Raw genomic sequence first — 23,271 nt, 5'->3', positions numbered from 1 at the left:
GCCCCTGTGCCATCATGCTGGTTCAGGCACCCATCACACCTGCAAAACAACCTCCCTCTCCTTCTCTCCCTTTCTCTCCTCCACCCTCCTACCACTGCTGCACTGTTTCTATTCCAGTTTCCTGATTACTTCAAATATTTGGTTTTTTATCAGACCAGGAAAAATTTAGGATCAGTCTTTTGGAGAGCTTATAGGATTGTTAATAGTAGAAGCAGAAGCAGCAAACTCACATTCCTTAGTTCCAGTTCATGGTTTTTCTTTACCCAACTAATGTATGTTGTTATTGTTGTTAGTAATCTCACCCAGTTTTCCATTTCCATGTGTTCATCCAAGAAAACCACCTTAAGAACACAATTTGCTTTAAGAATATGAATAGCTGAAATTCTGAAAAATTAAAAAGGAACAAAGTCAAATTTATAGAGAGTCACAGTAATCCTGAAAATTTTATACAAAGATGTATTCTCTTTTCCCCTTCTTTTCCTATTTACACTGAGTTAGTTTGCTTATAGAAGCCTCTTGATATGCTCAGGTTGCCAGAAGACCAGTGCTTGGAGAACTCTGTGCAGCAGCTTGCTTTTGTTCCTGTGCTGTGCTGGCTTAGGATTTGGGCTGGTATTAAAAAATAAATAACTAAAAACCACACTAAAAAAAGTTAAATTTTTGTTGATATGTTTCCTGCCTCCCACTCACTGTGTTTCAGGAAATCTTCAGAAGAACTGGACATGGATAAAGTAACAGCAGCCATGGTACTCACCAGTTTATCCACCAGCCCTTTGGTCCGCAGCCCTCCTGTCCGACCCAATGGTAAGCCTTGGGAGCCAGGGGCTGTGGGAAGGGGTGCCAGGGCCCTTTGCTGGGGTGCTTGTTTCCAGGAGTGTGGCTGTGGTGGAGAACAAATGGGGAGTGGCTGACTTCTGGTATGTTGGGGATCATACTGAGCTTTGCTCCAGCTTAGTCAAAGGCTGTGGTGCAGCACTGGCAGAAATGAAACGTTTTCTTTAACTGTAGAGCAGCTCTAGTTTATGAAATGGGAGATGCCTATTCCATAAATGGGATATGAGCACTTCAAAAGTCTCTTGACCTCACTGGAGCACTTAATTTTTCAAAGAGCTTGTTTGCATTTGCAAAGCCCTAGAATTGTAGAATGGTTAGAATTGGGAAAGACCTCTAAGATCACCAAATCCATCAACCTGGCACCACTACCATGTTCACCTCTAAGCCATGTCCTGAGTGCCACATCCAGGAAACATGATAGCCGTTTTTCTTGTCATCCACTCCCTGGAAATGAGATCAGATTTTACCTGAAGTCACAATAAGGCAAAGCACTTCCAGATCACAGCCTTTTGCTGAGAGGCCGTGGAGTAGCAATCTGCACAGCAAGAGGTCTGCACCTCTTCCTGTGCTGTGTGTAGCTCTCTGATGATTTTCCATCAAATCCATAATCTGTTTAAAGACTACTTCATTCATGGTATAGCAGAAGACACACAAATAAATATGAAAGTTTCAGGTAGTGAAGAGATTGGTAATGAAATATAATTGATCTATGCAAGATTGACTGGAGTTATAATAAATTTTTAGGAGTATTTTATTTTAAGGAATAATTTAAATTCGGACACCCTTGTTAAGATACCTCAGCATTGTTTGTATGACTGACTATTCTCACTCACTTGGAACTGCTAAAAAATCCGCTAGATGTTCTCTTACTGTCAATAATTGGAAGATTGAGGAATACTTGCTTTTCTTCAAGGGAACAAGCATGATCCACTGAATGGTGTTCTTAAAGGAATTCATAGAAAATGTCAGTGCTGAGTTTTCTCCATTTATTTTCAGAAAATATAAGTTTTATACATTCAGTTGGAATTCTGGTCATGAACACCGATGGCCTTTGTTCATGTGCTCTCCAGTGCTGAAAGCCAGAAGTGTTCATTGGAGTGCCACTGCTCTGAGGAGCCCTGGGAATCCTCAGGCAGTGACATCCCTGGTGACTGTCACGCCTCAGGACAGGATGCTGCCAGCCCCTGGGAAAGGCCAGCAGAAGGGTAAAAGCACATCTGCTCTCCAGCTGCTCAGCTCACAGACAGCTGAAGATGAAGCTGTGCTTGATGTGGCAGGCAGGGATTTGGTGTGGCCAAGGCACACACATGTCCCCTGCTGCATCCTGTCCTGGGGAGCTGCTCTGCAGTGGGTGAAACAGTTTCTGCCACCTTAGACAGTCTGAGCAGGTGACACTTGTCAGGAGCAGCAGTGCACGTTAGCTGCAGCTGTTTGGAAAGATCTTCCAAACAAGCCCTTTTGAATTGCTAATAGGCAAATGGTGGCTTTTAACTGCCTTTGATATTTCTTAGCATAGTCTGAGTGCTCTTTGATATTTCTTCATATAGCTTGTCTGTTTGTTTCCCAAAATCTGGGAAGACTAGCCTGAAAAAGTAATTCACATGTTTTCAGTAGTCACAGACAAGATTTTGAAGCTGGTTTTGGGCACCTCTCTGAATATCTTAGTTTTGCCTTAGTCAAGGCTTACTAAAGACTTAAATGAAAGTGTAAAGACTTGATAATTTAAAGCTTATTTAGTGTTGCAAGGCTAGGCTCTGATCCTAGTAATACAAGCAACAAATGTATTAGTGATTAGTTTTTTCTACATGCTTTTCCTAAAAAGGGAAGTAAATAGCAATATAATTAAAGGACCATTTGTTAAAACAAATGGTATTTTGCCTAGAAGTTAAAAAAAATAACATTAGCATTAATATTAAAGTCAGATCTGTGCTGGAATTCCTGGGAATGATCACCCATGTAAACTGGATCAGAGTTTGGCCCTTGTTTCTCTGCAGCTGAATAATATTTGGTCTGGTTGTCTTTCACACAACTCCAGCAATGTGAAAAGAGTAAGTTGCATTTATTTATATATTAAACTTCTTTACATTGATGGATTTGTTAGTATGAATGAGAACCAGTGTTTGGCTTTTTCCTGTTGTCAGCCTCATTCAGTCTTTTCCATGCTAGTTTAAAAATGTTCTAGATTTGAATCTTTTTTTCAGTAGGCTGAGAAGAAGCTGTAAACACTGAGAATACAAAGTCCCACCATAACTGTGGTAAAAAGTAGTAGTTGAAAAAGTGTTTATTTGTTTTTCTGGAGGCATGAAAATTTTAAGCTATGCTAAGGTCACAAGTTGATACCAGATATACTTTTTGGCTGTGGCACAAGACTGAAATAGCAAATATTTAAAAGAAACAAAACCTATCTTCATTACAGTCATGTGAAGGTTGTAATAATGAGAGAAAACATGAGATTTTCGTATGTTAACTTAGGACCTAACAGAAATATGTATGTATGTTTTTTCCAAAGAGGAACTGGGTGGGGTGGAGGGGGAGGATCAATTCTATTTATGCTGTGTGGTCCTGATCAGTAAATCAGTACTGCTGCCTACTCAAGGGGGCACTGCTTTCTGGTTTTTTGAGCAGCTGATATTAGTCATTAAGGATTTTCTGCAAAACCAACTGAATTAGGAGAAAAAAAAACCAAAAATTCATTGCTTTGGGAGTAAGCTTTTGATAGCTGACTTTCTCCCCAATATTATTAGTTAAGTTTATCTGTAAGAAATTGGGAAGGAATGAAGGAGTGACTTCTGCAGATCCTTTAAAGACAGGCTCTGGCTTGAAAGGACTTGTTTCACGCTCAAATATTGTTTCATGAACAGATAAGATGTTTGCTTGCCAGCTCCAAAGTCAGGTATTGCGCAAGACTCAGGCACCTCCAGTGTCATTGGGAAAAGCTTCCAATGCCTGAGCTAGGGAGAAGCCACACCTAAACCATCCCTGCACATTTGCCCAAGCCCTGTGAGAACTTGAGGTTCTGGCAGAGCCGCCTGTGGCTGTGCACAGAGCACAGTGCACAGAACAGCCTGGATGTGCTCAGGCCATGCCTTGGCTGAGCTGGTGACCTGCATACTGCTCTGCTGCCAGGAGCCCTTCAGGGACTGGTGAGAGTGACATGCTGGATCTAATGCCTGAGGACCTCTGCATGTGAAGCATGGCTCCAGCTGTGCCTCAGGCTGCACAGGCAGTGCTGTTACTCCCACCCATGGTGCTGCAGAGTGCCAGCTGTTAGTTCAAGTTCTTCTTACCATGTAATGTCAGGGTACTGCAGCACTGAGGAGGCAGTTCCTCCAGTGAGTAGGTGTGAAGGTGATCCAGTGCTTATGTGTTCCACTTCTGAAACCAAATGCCTGTACACCTGTACATCCCAAGGGATACATACCACCTCATGTAGAGATTCAGATTAGGCAGAGGTGTGTGTATTGAGAGATTATGAGAGCACAGAATGTAACTATGGTTTTCTTTGATGTTTTAGTACTGGGAAGATTGTCGTGTTTTTGTGGATATGCTTAGTGTTCTGGAGCTCAAAGTGTATGTCCCCTTCCCAGGGGATCTCATGTTAGCCATATGGTGGCTTGGAGCTTGCTTTGGTGCTGCACCAGTCGTGTGTTCCTGTTGAAGGATGAGGATGCATTTAGAACCATAAACTTGGGTTTGCAGGGACTTTTAAAGGTCAATTTAAATGTTTTCCATAAATCATACATGCAATATATGATGGTTTATTGCTGTTTATGCTTCAGAACAAGTTATCTTTTCAAATGCAACATTTCCTTTTATAAAAATACTTGGCTGCTTTTGTTTGTTTGTTTTAAATAAAATAAAAATCAAGAGTGGAATATGTGATTTGTGTGCAGTGAGTTAGATATGGTTGTCCTCTCTATGTCCAATGCTTTTATTTTCCTTTATTGAATGTGCAGTTAATTACCAACATGGCATCTAAACCTTAGAAAAAAGAGCTCCTTAGCCCTATCACGATGACACTGTTGTAATAATAGCTTTTGTTGTTCTTGACAGAATCCCTGAATGGATCTTGGAAAGAAGGAGGATTTGTGCCTTCTAGTACCAGCAGCAGTGGATACTGGAGCTGGAATGCTCCCAGTGACCAGTCCAACCCATCCACCCCATCTCCACCTCTGTCAGCTGATAGCTTCAAAGCTTTCCGGACACCTTCCCAGCCAGATGATGGTATTGATGAAGGTGAAACAAGCAACCTTCTCTTCGATGAACCCATTCCTAGGAAGAGAAAGGTTAGCCTCATGTTAAATTCCATATCCATGGATATGATAGGATGTCTGTAGGCTTAATTTGTTGTGAGGAAGGAACAGGTCACCCAAATACCACTGCTTGTGTATCCTTCCTTGGCATTCATTTAACATAGGAACTTCTAGTCACTGTGTCTCATTCTGCATGGTCACCTCCTGCACACACATGCTGCCATCAGCACCACATATTTCCTGCCAGATGGTGAGGTGCTACAGAGCCTCCTGCTCAGAAAACACTAGAGTGATTTCCAGAAGGTGTTGCCTCTGGCCATTCAAGGGATTTCTGTCCTACTTTGACAAATTCTCTGTGTGCAGGATGCAACAGGCAGCCTTTACATGTCATCACAAAAACTGACTATGACCTTAATACTCCTTGTTCCCTGAAAGTGCTATTTGTCTGACAGCATGTCAGATACCTTAATACTGTGGAGGTTTCTCTGCACAAACATATGGAGTGAAAAAAGGAGAGAGAGCGCTCAAACCCAGTGGCTTTTGATATAGTATTAGCATTAGCCAAATTTATCCTTGGTTGGAGTCTAAAAGCAGACTAAAAAAAAACATGACATTGTAAAAAAGGTCCAAAACTAACCCCAAAAAAGCACCGTTGCTAGCCAGCAAGCTTCTCTGGAAGAAAAAGAAAACAAAGACATGGCACTAGTCCAAATTTCTTTCCCTCCCAGCACAACAGGACAGATTTTACATAGCAAGATGTAAAAGGGCTTTTTGTAAGGAGAAAAAACAGAGATTTTATTCCCTTAGTGAATTTGTTTCTGGCTCAGTCTGCGACAGTTAATTGCTTCATCACCAGCAGGAAGAAGTTTTAATGATTGTTTAAACCTGTTCAGATTTATCCTCTTGCTCCAGAAGCTGCTTATTTGCTGACCCATGCAGTTCTTCCCTTGTTCATGGGAAAGGGTGAAAATGTTTGTGCATCTTGCTAACAAGGAAAAAAGTATTTTGGAGGACACCTTTGTTATAATAAATTAGAAGCTGGAGCTGAGCATTGCACTAAACAGAGAGACCATTTGGAGTGTGTGGGACAGGAGGAGTAGGAGTGCAGAAGTGTCCTGGTTTGCTTTTTACTTCTCAGTTAACCTTCATCTTACTAGCACCACTTACTGCTCAGCTGTGATGAGACAGATGGTTTGCAGCTGCCATCTTTATTGTTTTCTAAGTTGCTTTCAAACATTTCTATTTATGTAACCACCACAGGTCTATTGCATTATCTGTTTTAGTTCACAGGGATTTTGCTTTGTATGGCGTTTTATTTAAATAAATAGTAACAAGACATGTTAGACTGCAGAGAGGTATGACAGCATGCTACTATACAATCAATTTGTACTTTAAAAAGCCCATTTTTGAAAAGCTGAGATTTTTTTTCAAGTTATATTCTAATCATATGTTTTTAGCAAATGCTGAAACCATCTACTGGCATGCAGCTCCAAAGGGTCTCCAAATTGAAGAAAGCAGGAAGTCAGCTTTTGTTCAAGGCACAGTGAAATGTACCTAACCCTAAGGATGTGCTTGCTTTTCCCCCTTTTTTTTTTAATTGAGTTTTATATTAATATATTAATTTAATCTCATATGTAACTAAAATTATATAATAATAATATAATGTTAATAATGTGCTCTGTGGTAATAGAGAAAATTATTTTTGCGAATTACAAGCTATTTAGAGTTCTTTTTGTATTTAAACTGTACAAAATCAGTTTCATTTTGGGATAAAATTAGCTTTTAAATATCTCTGGAGTTTGTAACATCTGTGTTGTTTTAAGACTATTTTTCTCCAGGGTTTTCAAAATGTTGAAGATTGGCCTAGTGATAGCCTTTTTGGCTGTGCTCTAAATCAATGATAACTCAGTGGGGATCAATGAAGTTATATTAAAGAATATAAAAAGAATATTTGAATGAGATTATACATGGATTTTTTAAAATATTGAACACAGACTGATAACTTCTCATTCTCTTGTCTGAATAAGGTCACAGCAGCTTCTGGGTGAGAAAAAAGCAGATTGTGCCAGCTCATGACAAGTGTTGACATAACAGAAGCTGTGTTTTTCTGGCACAATTTTTTTTTTTTTGGTGCTGCAGATATCATGAGCAGAAACATTCATAGGAGCTTGCTTTGGAAAGACCTTAATGTAAGAAGGTAGCTTGGATGAAGTGGGAAGGCCTCATCAAGGCTTTTTTGAAAGAAGTGTCAAAAGTTTTTATATCATCTACCTCCCTTAGTGGAGGAGCTGAAACTTAAAAATGGAAAAGTGTTTCCAGTGAACAGAGAGAGGTAAAGTTTTGTCATAAGCTGCTCCTGCAGCTTTTCACTGGATTCTCTTGAATTCAGCAGGGTGACACACGTGACAAGAGACTATTAGATCATTACGAATTTGGAGTCAAAGGTTCTGAACCTTCACAGTGTCTTCTAACTGTTTATCTGGTTTGGGTAGTTTGGGTTTTTTTCTACCTTTATAGAATTACAGAGTCACAGAAATTTTTAGCCCTTAACTTAACACTGCCAAGCCCAGCACTAAACTGTGTCCCCAGGCAGCACATCTACAAGTCTTGTAAATACCTCCAGGGTTGTCAACTCAGCCATTTCCCTGGGCAGCCTGTTCCAATGCTTGACAGCCCTTTCAGGGAAGAAATTTTTCCTAGTATCTCTACAACTTCCATACAACTAATGTTTACTTTATTCATAATTTTCAGAACTCCATGAAGGTGATGTTCAAATGTCTGTGGAAGAACTGTGGGAAGGTACTGAGCACAGCTGCAGGGATTCAGAAACACATACGGACCATTCACCTTGGGTAAGAGAGCAATCCTTTTGGGAGTCTAAAGGATTTGGTATAGAAGAGGAGCAATTGCCCTTGGCTGGAGACATGAACTGGATTGTCCTTGGCTCCTCTGTCTCATATCCCTGTGTTTCTGAGGAAATTGTGGAATAGTGCATCAAGGTGAATGAGCACTTATTCCAGCAGCGAGGCACTTTTTTCCTGAAATTCTGTCAGCTTTGCTAGATGGTCAGATAGAGCTCGAGGTCACACTGCACTTCCCTGTCAGCTGCACAGCTCAGTGCCATTACATCATATGTGCTGTCTGCACATCACATCCAGGATGACACTGTGGGTGGACAGGTTCAGGGTCTTGCATGAATACTTTTCAGCTTTGTTTCACATCAGGTCAGGTGCTTGTGCCAGTTCTGAGTTAATTAATGCCAAAAAAAAAAAAAAAAAGCCCAAAAACCCACCAAAACCACAAACCACATAAGAAACCTAAAAATAAAAGGAAACTGACCATGTTGTCATGGTTTAACCCAGTCAGTCAGCAGCTAAGTACTGCAGAGCTGTTCACTCACTATCTCCTTCCTACCCTGGAAGAATCAAAGGAATAAAGAATAAATGTTTTAGATTGAGACAAGAGCAGTTTAATGGCTTAAACAAAATAAAACACTGATGATAATAATAACAGTAATACTAATGACTCTAATACTTGTAAGGAAAGGGGAGAGAGAAAGAAACAAAATTAAAGACAGACAAGTAATGCACATTACAGTTTCTCACTACCTGCTGACCAATGCCCAGCCTATCTCCAAGTAGAGATCAGCACTTCCCAGCTAACTCCCTCCAATATATTTACTGAACATGACATCCTATGGAATGTTCTGGCCATGCTTCCTTCCAGCTTCTGGTACCCCTGCTCACTGGGGCAGAAGCTGAGAAGTTCTTGATTTAGAGGAAGCAGTGCTCAGCATCAACTAAAACATCAGTGTATTATCAATGCTCTTCTCATCCTAAATCCAAAAGACATCTCTGTGCCAGCTACTTGGAAGAAAATTAACTCCAGCCCAGGCAAAACCAGGACAAACATGTATGTTACTTGGACTAGAAGCAAAAGCAAATTAGTCTTTTAGGAGACAAATTTGTTTCAGAGCTTTAGTTTGCAACTGATATCTCCTGTACAATTCACTGAGTGATGTACCTGTCTCATTTATAATTACAGTGGGGACTCATGGTCTTCAGCTGTTAGGTGAAAATACATCTCTGTTCTGTAGGTCTGTTATCCACAGCTTAAAAATTAAGGCCACCACAAGAAAGATCTTGAGCTCATGATGGTCTTGAAGAGGTCAGCAATTACCATTAAGAGTAATTAAGCTTAAGAGTAATGCTATGGGAAACAGAGAAAATATCTCTCAAAATGCAGTTAGAAATGTTGATTTGTGCTCTATATTATGGGGACATTCTCTTTGTGGTGTGGAAGAGGGAGAAGTAAATAGCAAAACCTTTCTGTAATTTGCTGGAGTTAAAAACTTTGTATCCTGATGGATGGTACTTCTGGTAGAGCCTTTCAAACTGGCTGGACCTCTGTTCTCTCAACAAGTTCTGGTTTGAACTTCAAGGTAACATGTAGTGTGCTGGAGCTACTGCTTTGACTGCTAGCTTCAGTGCTTCACTGCTAGCACTTGTGCTCAAATGCACATCAGATGAAACTTTAAGGCAATTAAACCTCCTACATGCCCTCCCCTAATAAATCTGCTTCTGGAGAGCAGGACCAGAAAGTCCTGGCCACAGCAGGCCAGCCTCTATGAGTGCTTTCTCTGTGACTGAGTGAGTTGCATGGTGAGACTGCTCTCTAGCAAATTCTTCTGTTATGTCACAGAAAGTTACAGTGAATGGCAGCCATAAGTATATTTGTATAATTAAGTAACTTCTGATAATATTGCATATTGTTTGCTGTAAGGAGTGAAGTATATCTTGCCTATTATCTTTGCTGTGACTTTCAAAGACAGAGTGCGTTGAGATTCTTGTTAACTTTACAATATAGTTACAAATATAGTTACAAATGAGAAGCTGAAACTTGATCTTGAAGGAGTCAAACAGCTACTCCAAAGTGAAAGAATTTGTCAAGAATAACAGAGAGGGGGAAAAAAGGAATTTGTACTTCTTTTCCCTTCAGATTTGATAATTTTCCTCTTTCCATTACCTGCAGTCAGAATGCAGATAAAGTAGGAGAGGGTGAAACTGCAAATACTAATTTATTGACAATATAAATGTATTTGCTCATGCATCTAGGACTTAAAATTCACCTCAGGATTCTTGCTTTCAATCAATTCCTACTTCTTTTTCTTAATACAGGCGTGTAGGAGAGTCTGACTACAGTGATGGAGAGGAGGATTTTTACTATACAGAAATCAGGCTCAACACGGACTCAGTAGCTGATGGCTTAAGCAGTCTTTCCCCAGTCTCTCCATCTTTAGCATCTCCTCCTTCCTTTCCCACCCAAGACACAATCCGTCCTGAAACTTCCTGTGCCAAAACTGAGACTAAAGTGATGACACCTCTGAGCCGCTCAGCTCCTACCAACCTCTACCTCGTACACACGGACCATGCTTACCAGGTAACACCAGTGGTGTGAGCTCCAGTGATTCACTCATGTCACTAATGTGTGGAGAAATGTCACATCACAATGTTTGGGGTTTAGTAGGCTGAAAGGTTTTCAAAGCAGTCAAAGCATTTTTCTTATTTAAGCTGAGATGTTTATTTCTGAACTCACTGTTGGTTGTTTGTTCATGTGCCTGCCACAGCTGTTTGATTTTTGGGGTGCTGTTTATCCAACCACACATAGGTGCATACTACAGGTTGAGAAGAGTTGATCTGTGTATCCCACATCTTGCACACACTGCAAGGTGACATGGTCAGATGGGGTTTTCTGCATTGTAAAAATTCCCATCCAGTCAGCCGAGTGAATCTCTCCCAGAGTCTTCATTTCAGCTCTGTTTTTATTGAACAAGTACAAGCTCTGCTTGAAGTGTCAACAAGTACCCAAAGGATGCCAGGAACAATTAATCTCCTCTTTTTGTACAGTGTGAAATGTCAGTTTGCAGTTCTGAAAGAATGAAAAAGCAAATAATGGTATCTTCCTATTTTCAAAGGTGATGCTTTTCAAATGGCAAAAACTGCTGTCCTAAAATATTCCAGCTGTGTTTCAACAGAAATCATTAATTATAAAACTGCACTAAAACTTGACATGTTTTGGTCTGGATACTGTAAGATAAAAGAGGAATAGAGACTTTGAAGTAGTGTGGTCTGTGACCTGTGTATGCACTGGAGCTCTGTTAAATTTATCAGATGCAATAACTATCATATATAGCATTGTGCAGATAAAACTTTTGTAGTGTGTTTGAAGCACACCTACTAAAAGGTCAGAGGGAGCTATAGAAAATCCACAGACTTATTTTAGACTTCTGTGCATGTTGAGAAGTTGAGAAGCATGGGTGGAAACTTGGTAACACAGGTGGAAGCTGCATTAGGTAGCATGCCAACTTGGGGGCTGATGAAACCAGCTAGGAGAAAGATTGTCTTCTCAGTGTAGCTTAAGCCCTGCCTCAGAGAGTGAGGCAACAAGTCGAGGCTGATGACAAGTTTTGGTTTATTTGGGATTTGCAGTCATGACAGTCTGCCCTGCTGTTTGGAGACCCACTCAACCCTTTCTTTATAAGCAGCCTCTGAGCAAAAGCACTTGCCTTATTCAAGTGTTTAAAGTCTTTGAGTTGGATTTGAAGTATTCCATGACACAAGACTGCAAGTGCCTGAGCCCCATGGGCTTTTCAGGTTGCTCTGGTTTCAGTGCTTAATTTCACAGCTTGCTGGCTGGAAGCAGGAAGCAGGGTCCCTGCTCAGGCATTCAGGCTGTCCTGGCAAAGGAAGCAGCTTCTGTAGAGAAGGTCAGTGGCATCCTCTGCCAAGATCCCTTCAGCCCTGAAATAAAGGCCAGGAGGCAGCATGGAGCCAGATCTCACCAAGCAGAGGAGAGAGGGGAGATTACTTCATTGGGAACAGCTCAAGGAACTTGGGTGAGGGAGGCTGAATATTGTTCATCACAGGATTCCTGTTAAAAACGGGGGAAAAGTACAGAACCCAAAGCTCAGTTGCAAGAATCCTAAAGAGATCTGTTAGTTGTCATTTCCTTTATGACTGGAAAACATCAAATAGACTACTTGTAGTGAAAAAGATAGGAGAAAAGTCTTGATGCTCTTCCCTGACTCAGTCCTATCGGCGGGGAATGTTTTAGAAGAATAATTGAAGAAATTCATGGAAGTATACCAGGCAGACTGTATTGGGGGATAATGCTAGAACAATAGAGGAAGCAAAAGAACAAATCCCTCTGGATTCAAGGAGAGTATTTGATCTTCAAACATACAGGCAGTATTTGTTAAGCAAGACATTAAATTTAGTGTAGGGGAAGGAGATGGAAAGTCACAGAGAACAGCAGAGAGTTATTTTGAAAGGACCTTTGAATGTCATTAGTGGAGTTAAATGAAAAGCTGTTCTTGGCCCTGATCTCACTTTCATTAAATCATCTTGGTAATACACAAATCCTATAATAAACTTCACTGATAACAAACTTGGGAGACATCAGCAGTAAGAGAGTTATAGATCTGGCTTACATGACTGGGTGATCTTAAGAATAATAGGTTTGGGATGCAATTTATTGTCAGAACATGCAAAGTCCTGCATCTAAGGAACTAATGAGATTTTCCTGCTATAAACTAGGATAGTTAGAAAATTATGTAAGAAGGAAACCTATGTTCATTAATCAAGCACAGTATGACTGTGAACTAACAACAACAGAGCTGTGAAGGGGAAAAAAACAGTTGTCAGCTCTCTTGGATAAGAAATATCTAGGAGAGAGAGGGGTTTTTAATGTCATTATACCCCATATAACTTCAGCTGAAATCCTTAGTTAGAGTTCTGGTCATCACAGTTCTGTGATGGGTGGGTTCCAAGCAAAAGAAGTAGAAAGAGGGCAGAGAGGACATGGGTGGCCTCTCCAGCCCTGGGACTGATACCTCAGGCAAAGCAAGGGACAAGAAGAAGATGGAATTACTGCCTGGGAAGAAAGTGAAAGGACAAGCATGAGAGGGGAAGAGGATGAACACACAGGCTGTTTTAGATATCAGGGTAAATAAATACAGATTATTTATTAATATATTTTGACTGGCAATTAGATGAAAGTCTCTAAGCAAATTGAGATTGGGGTATAGAAATTCTTCAGTCGGTTGTAATGTTATAGTTCTTACCTTATGGAAGAGATTGGCTAAAATGTTAGCCTGACAAAGCTGACTCTGCTTGTTGAGCAAAGATGCACATCTGGGAAACAAGTGAACAACATAATTGACTATCTAAGTCTGATCATGTCTAAGGTAGATATTTAGGCAGTGAGCAAAAGGAATTGAGCACTGGTTTTTTAAGCAACTGCAAATGGCATAGTTTTAAACTTCATGTTTCTTTACAAAACTATTGCCTGTACCTGTTAAATTTAACTACAGAGGAACTACAGGCAGCTGTTTCAGCTGTACTGTTTCAGCACCTGGAATTTCCCTTCCAGGTCTTATTCAAATACCTGAGGAAGTTGCTGTGCTGACCCTGGGTTTGAGCTGCCATCCTTGTGGGATGCTGAGCAGAGGCAGTGCTGCCTCACTGCTCATCCACCTCTCTCCAGTTCTTTCTGTCTGGAGCTCTGTGGTCATCCACTCCTTCCCGTTTGAACATTTCATCTTGTGATGAAGAACTACTGGTACCATCTGAAGTTGCCAAATTGTTCTTGATGCCTTTCAGAGAGGTTTTTATATTTTCTGGAGCTCAGTGGATGTTTGTTCTATATGTCTGTGTGGATTCTCTTGGAGCTGTCAGCAGCTTGGCAACTTACAGAGCATTGCTGCCATACACAGAGGCATCTGGTGGTCTCACCTTCCTATTCCTGGAAAGGCTCTAGGGGATTGCTTCAGCCCTTGTTTACTTAAAAGATTTATCTTTAATTTCATCAGGCTGAAGTTTGTCATCATCAGTCCTCTCTGCCTGGTGGCTCAAGGAAGCAAGCACTCTCTTCCTGAAGCAGTGCCACAATTTCAGCAGCCCCAAACACAAACAATGCTTAAATGAGTGTATTGTGTTATTGTCATAGGCAGAAGTGAAAACTCATTTTAGCAAATTCTTTGTAAGTTTAACCCAAGGAGGGGTTTGTGTTTTGTTGTTTTTTTTTTTTTTTTGTGGTAACAACTTGAAATTCAAGGATCAAAGTGAGCCTTGTTCATGCTGGCTGCTCATGCTCCTGCTAGGCAGGGTAGATACAGAACTGTGAATTTCATTATTCTAAAAATTAAATGGGATTAAAAAAGAGGCAGGGAAGAATACATGGCAACTCATAACCCAGTGAGGAAACCAAAGGAAAGGCACAAGGAGAAAAATGCCCAGCCGTCTATGCTCAGGTTATTGCACTTGCATGCCAGGGCAGCACTGGGTATTACAGCCTGGGTCGGAAGAACATAGGAGTTCAAGGACCCCAGGAGTCCTTCAAATACTTGATTTAGTTTATTTCAAGAGCTGTTTTTTGAATCCAAAGGATGATTTACAGCTCCTTGCTCCTTGTTTTTAATAGAAAAAAATGTTTTAATTGGGACGACTCTTAACATTTGTCTGATAAATGAGAAATGGGCAACACTTACTGTTAATCACTGCCATCCAAGAAGCCTTGCTGTCCACACTAAAGTTGTGCAAATAACTGCCATGAGTTTAAGTATGGCCTTGTTTATCATTGTGGAACAGGTGATCATTTGTGAAGCAGTTTGTGCTTCTTGCTGGCATTATTTGAAAAGTTACTTGTATGAGACATTTGATTTTGTCTGTTTTTTTTAACAGATCTAGCTCTTAAAGGTTTTTTATGGATTCTTCTGAGAGCAGTCATCTTTCTCTAAACAAGGTCTAGGAACAGTGGTATATATATAACTCTTTCCCTTCCTTACTAGCTTATCCATGATTATCCCTGTCACAAGGGTAAAATGCTTGTCACCATGGAGTTTTTTTATACCTTGGAAAATCTCTCACAGATTTACCAGTTCAAGGAATGAAAGATCCTTTGAAATGCTTCGGAAGAGGAATGGTTCTTCTTGCTGGAATAACACTTTCTTTTCACACAGGCCACTCCTCCGGTGAACATTCCAGGGTCAGCAAAATTCACTCCCAATGGCAGTAGCTTTAGCATCTCTTGGCAGTCACCTCCTGTTACCTTCACCGGCATTCCAGTAAGTGTACATCAAAAAAGGAAAGAAGGGAAGAAAAAAAGGAAAAAAAAGGGGTTTTAGATCTTTTTGCTTCCTTTTCAGTGTGTAATTATGGAAGTAAATATAAAGTAAATGTAAACAACATAACAGATACCAAAAAGAAACAAACGTGCCTGTGTTTGCCAGCATGAATGTTTTTAACACCTTTGTAACTCTCTTTATTAGTGCAGTTAGGTTATTTTTGCATCAGTGTCTACAAACAGACAATTGAATCTATAGTATCTATAGAATATATATTTTTAAACTATATACTTATGAAAGAACATTCTGGTTGTTGCAGAGCCTGGCACTATGTGCTTCTTTTTTGTGCCACTAAGAGATTTCTTTAAAAACTAGATGGAAAATGAAGCAGGTGATAGGCTAACAGGCTATTTGGATTCAGGCAGCGGGGCTGTTAGCAAATATACTCTGAAGATAAAGCATTTTTGAAAGGCAACTGAAAGAAACAGCAAAATTAAATGCAAAGTCTCATTTTAGGAGACTACAAGTATGTAGTCCCCACTGATAGCAGGAAAATGTTGTTTTATACTGGAAATATGTTCAGTATCTATTTCATTTTTTTATTAATACATATTGCAGTTTGACAGCTTTTTAATGAGGATGTGTTCGATGAAAATTCAACACTGACCCTTTCCTCAAAAAAGCTGGTGCACAAGGCCTAATTCTAAGAACAGTGATGCTAAAATCCTAAGGCATCAACAGGACTGCAGAAATGTGATATTTGCTTCAACACAGAATTGCAGTGATTCTCAACGTACCACGGTGTAGGTGTGGTACTGTGGGGGGAGTGAAAAATCTTTATGGAGAAGTTGCAAGGGATTCAGCTTGTAGTGTCTGGTGTGGGGACTGCTGAAAGTAAATGCAAATCACTGTTTATGAGTAATGGGAAATTTTCTCTATGATGAATATAAATAAATATTAATGTAAAGTATCCTCATTTTATTGGAAAGCACTGTTTTCACGATAAATTGATATTCTCTAATCATAAACCTTTTTTATATCATACCATCTCATTTTATATTACACTTTATGAATTTATGAATTTTTGAAGTGTGTTATATAAGGCACATTGCTCATCCAAAGAACCATATAGCTTTTTTTCTCCTGACAGTGAATATTAGACAAGGTGATAAGAAATACTATTTCCCTCCCTTCTCCAAGTGAACCTCGAAAGCTTCTTACTGTCAACCTTTAGCAAATCTTGGAGATTTTCTGCAGAGGCTGTGGCATCCTGCAGAGCTGATAAAAATGAAAGTGACTGAATCAATTACACTGCACTCTGCCAATGAATATTTATTAAATTCCATCAAGGAACAACTAACAGTGAAAGACATCATGCTGGCAGCAATTTCAACAAGAGTGTCTTGACAGAGTGTGCTATCCGAAGAGTTCCCTGAGAATTTGATTTCCCAACAATGGGGTTGATACAGAGTAATTATGAAACTGGGTCCTTTTGTGGAGTAGCAGAAACTGGTGCCAGGAGTGTTGGGAATCTAAAAATGCAATTAGTCACATTGTAAATCAGACACTTAAGAGGACAGGATTAGACACGTATGTGTCGAGTTTGCTTGTTCAGGCAACAACGCTGTTCTGTGGCTGTAGAGTGGAGAGTTCTCAATAGAATTTAAGAAATGCTAAATCACTTTCTGAGAATTCAATGGAGATGGAAATGATTTAAGTACTATTTGAAAGTAATCCCAATACAAAACCTGGGGAAGCAGTGATGCAGAATTATAAACTGCTCAGGGAACTGTGTGAACTGCCATTATAGTTCTAACAGCATTTATAAGGCTGTTTAACAAAGCAAAAAATAGTAATAAGAAAAAAAATCTTCCAAGTTTGCACACATTTGACTATTTTGTCATTAGTGTGATCATTTATGATTTACAAAAGCTCACCTGCAGTGAAAAATTATGTGCAGTAAGTGAGGGTGCAAATACAAATTCATGTTAAATATCTTTATATTAAATTAAAGTTATTTCTGTTTCAAAGTAAATTAGATATTGCTTTACAAAATCAGGGGTCTGGCAATTCCCACCCTTACACTGAGTGTAGGTACTTCTCCTACATTTTAGACTTTTTCCTTCTCTGGTTGGGTTTATTTAAGGCCAAACTATGTGACACAGCCAGCATAACAAACTCCCACAATTGTGACATATGTGGTCCCTGAGATGAGACACAAATCTGTAGCACCCAAGGGAACTCAGAGAATAAGTCCACACCATTACTTTTTGCTTCACCCTTAATATTTAGGCAAGCAGTTTTGTAAAATGGCTTTGGAATACTTTTCTGGCCTGGGCAAACCACTGAGCAGGAAAAGATTAGGTACAGATTTTAAAAAGTGCATAGGTCTACACATATTTTATATAGTCTCCTTTCACACTTATTTTTTGACACATATTGTAGTGTTTCCCCCCTTTATTCCTGTGGACACTGAATTTCAATTACATTGAACACTTCTTGCTTTCTGTCCTGAGTACTGGGATCTTCAGTTGCTTTAAGTCCTTGTTTTCAGAAAGTCTTTAGCAGAGCAGCACTGAATGGCCTTTGTGAATATGGATGTTGTTATCAGCAAGTAGCTGAGCACCTCAAAACAACCCATATGTGCTGCTGAGTCAGTTGGGCTCAGTATGTGGCTGCTCCAGGCTCAAGAGTAGTCTCAACATCTGAACACAGGTATTTATTTAGACTTCTTGTAGCCATAAGGGAGGAGAAGTGGCCACAGTCACTTGGTCTGTTCATCCTGGAGGAGACTGAGGGGAGACCTCGTTGCAATCTGCAGCTTTCTCCTGAGGGGAAGTGAAGGGGCAGGTACTGATCTATGCTCTGTGGTGACCAGAGACAGGACCCAAGGGAGTAGCCTGAAGCTGTGTCAGAGGAGGATCAATACAGATATTAGAAAAAGGTTCTTCCCTCAGATTGTGTTTGGGCACTGGAACAGGCTCCCCAGGGAAGTGGTCCCAGCACCAGCCTGGCAGAGTTCAAGAAGTGTTTGGACAATGCTGTCAGGCACATGGTGTGACTCTTGGGGATGTTCTGTGCAGGGCTGAGAGTTGGACTCAATGATCCTTATGCGTCCCTTCCAACTCAGTTATTCTGGAATTAGGGGAGCCTCCAAACCCCTTAGTGCTCTGAATCATGCATAGGTTTGATTCCAAGGCAGATGGGGAATAGATTTATTGATACCATTTTTCTAAGGTAACTTTGCAGATGAAAGGTTGAACGTTGGAACAGTTTAAGCCATTGCAAGGTGGTGTTCTCTACATGAAGCAGAAAGGACAGACTGATTGTTCTACCAGTTGAGGCTGAATTAGGAGAATAAATCAGCCACACCCTAGGGATGCATGAGGAGAGTGAATTTAATGATGCAAATGGGATGAGCCATAGTGAAGTCCATATGTCTTGCTACTGGAGGACTTAAGATGTACTTCCACTTTTATGTAATGTAGGGTAAAAGTCTTCCTGAATGTCAGTATGGTCTCTGCCATCTCATATCTGCTTGCTCATAAGACCCAAAAAGGTTGAACAGGCAAAGATCTTTGATAATCTGATATTCACAGATCACAAATCTTCTCCGTAACCACAGTTTCCCACCCAGGAGTTGTAACTGGAAACTCCAGGTCCTTGCTTCAAACAAACAGTGTTATTTTATTCTGTGTCAGACAGAGCTTCAGACATGAAAAGCCTCCAAGGGCAGGGATTGCCTTCTCAGGGCTTGCTCTCAATCTGCTCTTAGTGTTCCCTACAGAGAGCAGCTGACTGGTGTTGTTTAGACCTGCTGCAAAGCCTGTCAAAATACACTAAAGCTCAGCTTCAGTGCTGTGTAGCTGCCTTGGTGTGCCAGTCTGTGAGACCCTCTCAGGAGAATGTGAGGGAGGAGTCCACATGCTGCAATTACTGCTCCAGCCTGATCTCTCTTTTGAAGTAAGCAAGATAATTGCTTATATAGGAGGCCATCCAAGTACTCTTCTGTTCAATGACAAGCAGCTAATACATTGAGTGTCAGTCACTAGTGATAGACATAGTAACTTCTGTTCTTCAAAATTTTTCTGAACCCTAGCACAATGACTGGAGATCTTAGGTAATGACTGGAAAACAGTATAGTGTCTGGTGAACGCCAAATACTACAGAAGTGCTATTGCTTTGCATTTTATCTTCAGTGTTTCAGTCATTCTTAGGTAAAACAAGGAAAGTAGTTGATAAAAATTTAGAAAAAAGTAGCAGAGAACAAGCTGCCCTCAGTATTCTGGAGGGATAGAACAACAGCAGCTAGCATGGTCTTTGGATGTCCAAAACATAAGCTGGCAGAGACAGAAGAAATTTCTTCCAGGTTTTGCAGATATATTTTGTATATCAGTAATGGTCTAGGTTTGTTCACATTGTGAGCCACATGCACAGTTAAATCAAAAATTTCTCTTGCTACTAGCCAGGAGTAAAAGTTGAAAGTCTTTGCACTCAATTGTAAGCATTAGTTTTTTGCTACTGTGGAGTACCTTTAAAATAGACTTTATCAAAAATCAAAACACATACAGTAATTCTCTTCAAGTGAGGTCAGTCAGTTCCCTCTCTTCCAGATATTGTAAAACTTCAAAAGGGCAGGAGGGAAAAGTCAGAGCAGTGCAGAGAGCTTTAACCATGTCTGCAGTTCCTGGCAGCAGGAGCCTGACTGTGCACTACATGCCCAAGTGAAGCTTGCTACACTCAGTATACAACAAGAAAATTAATGTTCAGAATTTTTTCTGGTATTTCAGATGTAAAGTGGTTGTGGCCTTCACACAGGGGCAAAATAAAGCCATAGTAAAATGGTTTAGGTATTATTTAAGGCCAAACTTTATGCCGTGTGATTGCTTGCATGATGTTGCCCCAGTCCCACGCTCATGTTGGAGACTTGTTTGAAAGTCTCAGAAGACCAAACTACACCCTTCCCTTGGAAACATTCACAAAGAGGTCACTTGCTGAGAGGGTTTACTCTGCAGAGTAAGGAGATACATCTTGTTAGTAGCTTTGATCAGAAGGGCTGCACTGCGCTCCGTGCCTGTTACACCTTGAGGGGCCCCACTGTAACTGCTCTTCAACAATCCTTCTCCAAGGGTGTCTCTCCACAGAGTGCCAAATGACAGACAGGAGCAGCAGGTGAAATCCCTTAATTTCCTAGGAGATTACTGCTGTCATCTAAGCACAGGACAGGGTTTATTTTTCCAGTTACATTCTTTGCTTAAATTGGAGAAGGTTTTCCTAAGAGATATTCAGAGTTTTTCAATAAGAATGAGTGTGTTTCTTGTCTTTTTCATAATGTGCAGTGATGCTGTTCTGTCTTTTGGATTGTTCTAGGAGAAGTCTGGAAATACAGGGAGACAAAGAGGAGCTAATGCTAAATAAACTTATAGCTTAATTACGTTTGTATGTTATATAGTCATCTTTCCTGGGTATCCTTGCCACCACGCAGCATAATTCGTGTTTTCTGGGAAAAAGTATTTATACTGTATTCATATGTGTATGTTCTTTGTAAGCAGCTTTTTTGTCTGTATTGACAGGTCTCACCAACCCATAATCGTCCTGCAGGGAGTGGAGAGCAGAAACAGTCCCACACAGTTCTTTCATCACCGCCTAGAGTAGCATTTGGCTTGAGGTATGGGACCACTAGCTCCTGCTGACACTACAGCTCACAACCTGAAGGGCATTCAGTAAAAAAGTTGAAGTGGCCAGAGAAACAAAAAAGCCCACTGCCAACCCTGATTGCACTTGTCAGGCAGGTTCTTGCTAGAGCTCTTCAAAGTAAGCATTCAGAACCTGTTTTTTCTTTTCACTAAAATCAAAGGTAAAGTTCAGCTGTAGTGTCTGACTTTGCACTTTTCCCTGAAAGGCTGGACTGTCCTTAGGTATTTATCTCCATTCAGTCAGAACAGTATTTGGCTTCGACTGAACTATAAGAATCCATGTCTTACAGTAAATTAGATCAAGGCAAAGCTCTTTATGTCTTGTCTTCCTAGACATAAGCTGCATTCATTGCCCTTAAATCTAACTGATATTTGACCAGAATCTACTTTTAAACTGTTCGAAAAGGTAAAAATATTGACTGTAATACTAAATTTCTTCCAGTAAAGGAACTCCTTATTTCTTATAGTCCTAAGGTGACTGTACCCTAAAATAAGACAAAAAGAAGATTTCATGCCTTCAATTTTCTTCATTGACTTGACTCTCAGATTAATGCATGTACTGCAAGCCAAACTTGGGTTCTTCCAAATTCATGGATTGTGCCCATTAATTAATGTTCATTTATCAGAAAATGTGTAGGTATGCAAGAGAGAAATCCCATGTGTGCCATGCAACATGTAAAACAGGTATTAAACAGTTCCATTGCTACAGTTACTTTATTTGAAGATGCCAGGACAGATGGCACTGCAGTAGTGAATGCTGGACTGCTTGGTGAAACATTGCTCCTCAGGTTTGCTGTCTTGCTGTGTATTGAATTTTTTTAAAAAATAATTTTAACAGTTACTTGGATCATTTTATTAACTTGTAATCTTTTGAGTGTGGTTGTAAGATGGAAAACAGGACAAGCTTTAAAAGCAGGTGCTGCCCACCTTGCTGGCTTTGGGGACCACAGAGAAGGTACATACAACAATGTGCTGCAAGTGAGAGCAAGGGTTAAAACTTCCCACTCACTTTGTTGTTTTCAGTCAATGAGCTCAGAGCAAACTACAGGAAGGACCAGCAAGGTTAGGACCTGGTAGCTTTTCTCTGCTTTGGCATAGGTGATGCCTGCTGGTGGTCAAGGTCTGCTGCTCTCAGCTGTTCCAAATATTTTTACCACAGCTCTGCAGCACTTTAGCCTGACATGCCTAACCTTTATTGTGGAACAGCTATGACTGCCCATTACAGCTTGGCACTTCATGTGGCTCAAGTATAATTTACTAAGTCCAGGTTTAGTTGCTGGCTAAAATCAGGGCTGTATGTTCCTGGGATCCTGGGAGCAGAGGAGCAGGCTCAGCAGCTGCTGCAGAAGCTGCAGAAGCCAGGAGAGTAGAAGGCCCGGTCCTTAGTGATGGACTCATGGCCATACTTGTGTCTGTCGCTCCATCAGCTCCCAGCTGGAATGGAAACAGCCCAAACCCATGAAAGGCCATGGGTTCTCTGTCTCCTGCACTCCATTGAGTTTGTTGTCTTGGATTAGGGTGAAAAGCAAAACTACTAAAGCACCTCGTTAACAAGCTTCCCTTTCTCTCTGACAGGAAGCCTAGAGGGGAGGGGAAAAAGTGTCGGAAGGTCTATGGGATGGAGAACAGAGATATGTGGTGCACTGCCTGCCGGTGGAAGAAGGCCTGCCAAAGGTTCATCGACTAACAATTGAAATTATGCAGAGGATTTGGGGAGGGGGAGGACAACAGCAGAAGCAGATTGCTGCAGCACTGTATCTCTTCCCATTTTCCTCTCCAGTGATGTGGTGTTGGGGGTTTTGGTTTTTTGGGGTGGTTTTTTTTTGTTTGTTTGTTTTTTTGTTTTTTAAGAGCTTTGTATTTCAAAATGAAGCACTTGTAGCCAAGGAGAAGCACTAATTAAAACCTGTGTGGAGCAATAGAGCAAAAAAAAAGCAAGCAAAACCAAGACCACACAACAAAATCTGTCTCAGTAAGTGTGGAAACCAGAGCAGCTATTAGTGTTCTTCTGTAAAAGAAAGGAAAAAGTTCATTATTTTGCTAACTCTGTGAGCTGCTTGCTCCCTAGGATCATTTTTAACCATTTCAGTCTTTCTGCTGTGAACATCTGTATTTGCTAAACTGAACAATTTTTCTTTTCCTGAAATGAAGATCTCTTTTTGAAAGCTTTCTAATAAACACTTCAGAGTCATATAAGCTACAGTTTTCTCTACAAAAGCTGTACTAAGACTGGAGACTTCTAAATAATTCTCCTGATACAAATGATCATGATTATATTTTTGAAAAGGGCATGTGGGGAAGAGTTGGGATTTTCATTTGTTTGTTTATAGGAGAAAAGTAAAGCTGATTTTGCAAGAAGGACAAG

At 40.4% G+C, this 23,271-nt stretch overlaps 1 protein-coding gene across 2 annotated transcripts in view; it reads left to right on the top strand.

Annotated features, from left to right (window-relative positions):
- ZNF704 (zinc finger protein 704) overlaps positions 1 to 22,840 on the top strand; it is an 84,252-nt gene extending 61,412 nt beyond the window's left edge. The window contains exons 3-9 of one of the 2 annotated variants that reach the window (XM_079300065.1): positions 701 to 804; positions 4,888 to 5,120; positions 7,839 to 7,939; positions 10,265 to 10,526; positions 15,106 to 15,210; positions 20,784 to 20,878; positions 22,482 to 22,840. In XM_079300065.1, the coding sequence (XP_079156191.1) occupies positions 701 to 804; positions 4,888 to 5,120; positions 7,839 to 7,939; positions 10,265 to 10,526; positions 15,106 to 15,210; positions 20,784 to 20,878; positions 22,482 to 22,593 (1,012 nt within the window). In that variant the 3' untranslated portion in view covers positions 22,594 to 22,840. The remainder of the gene's footprint in view (positions 1 to 700; positions 805 to 4,887; positions 5,121 to 7,838; positions 7,940 to 10,264; positions 10,527 to 15,105; positions 15,211 to 20,783; positions 20,879 to 22,481) is intronic. The other variant, XM_079300066.1, reaches the window with a different exon arrangement.
- Positions 22,841 to 23,271: the final 431 nt, after the last annotated feature.

Source organism: Erithacus rubecula, assembly GCF_903797595.1.
Source record: "Erithacus rubecula genome assembly, chromosome: 3".
NCBI lineage: Eukaryota > Metazoa > Chordata > Aves > Passeriformes > Muscicapidae > Erithacus > Erithacus rubecula.
This window is presented reverse-complemented; position numbering and strand designations above follow the sequence as displayed.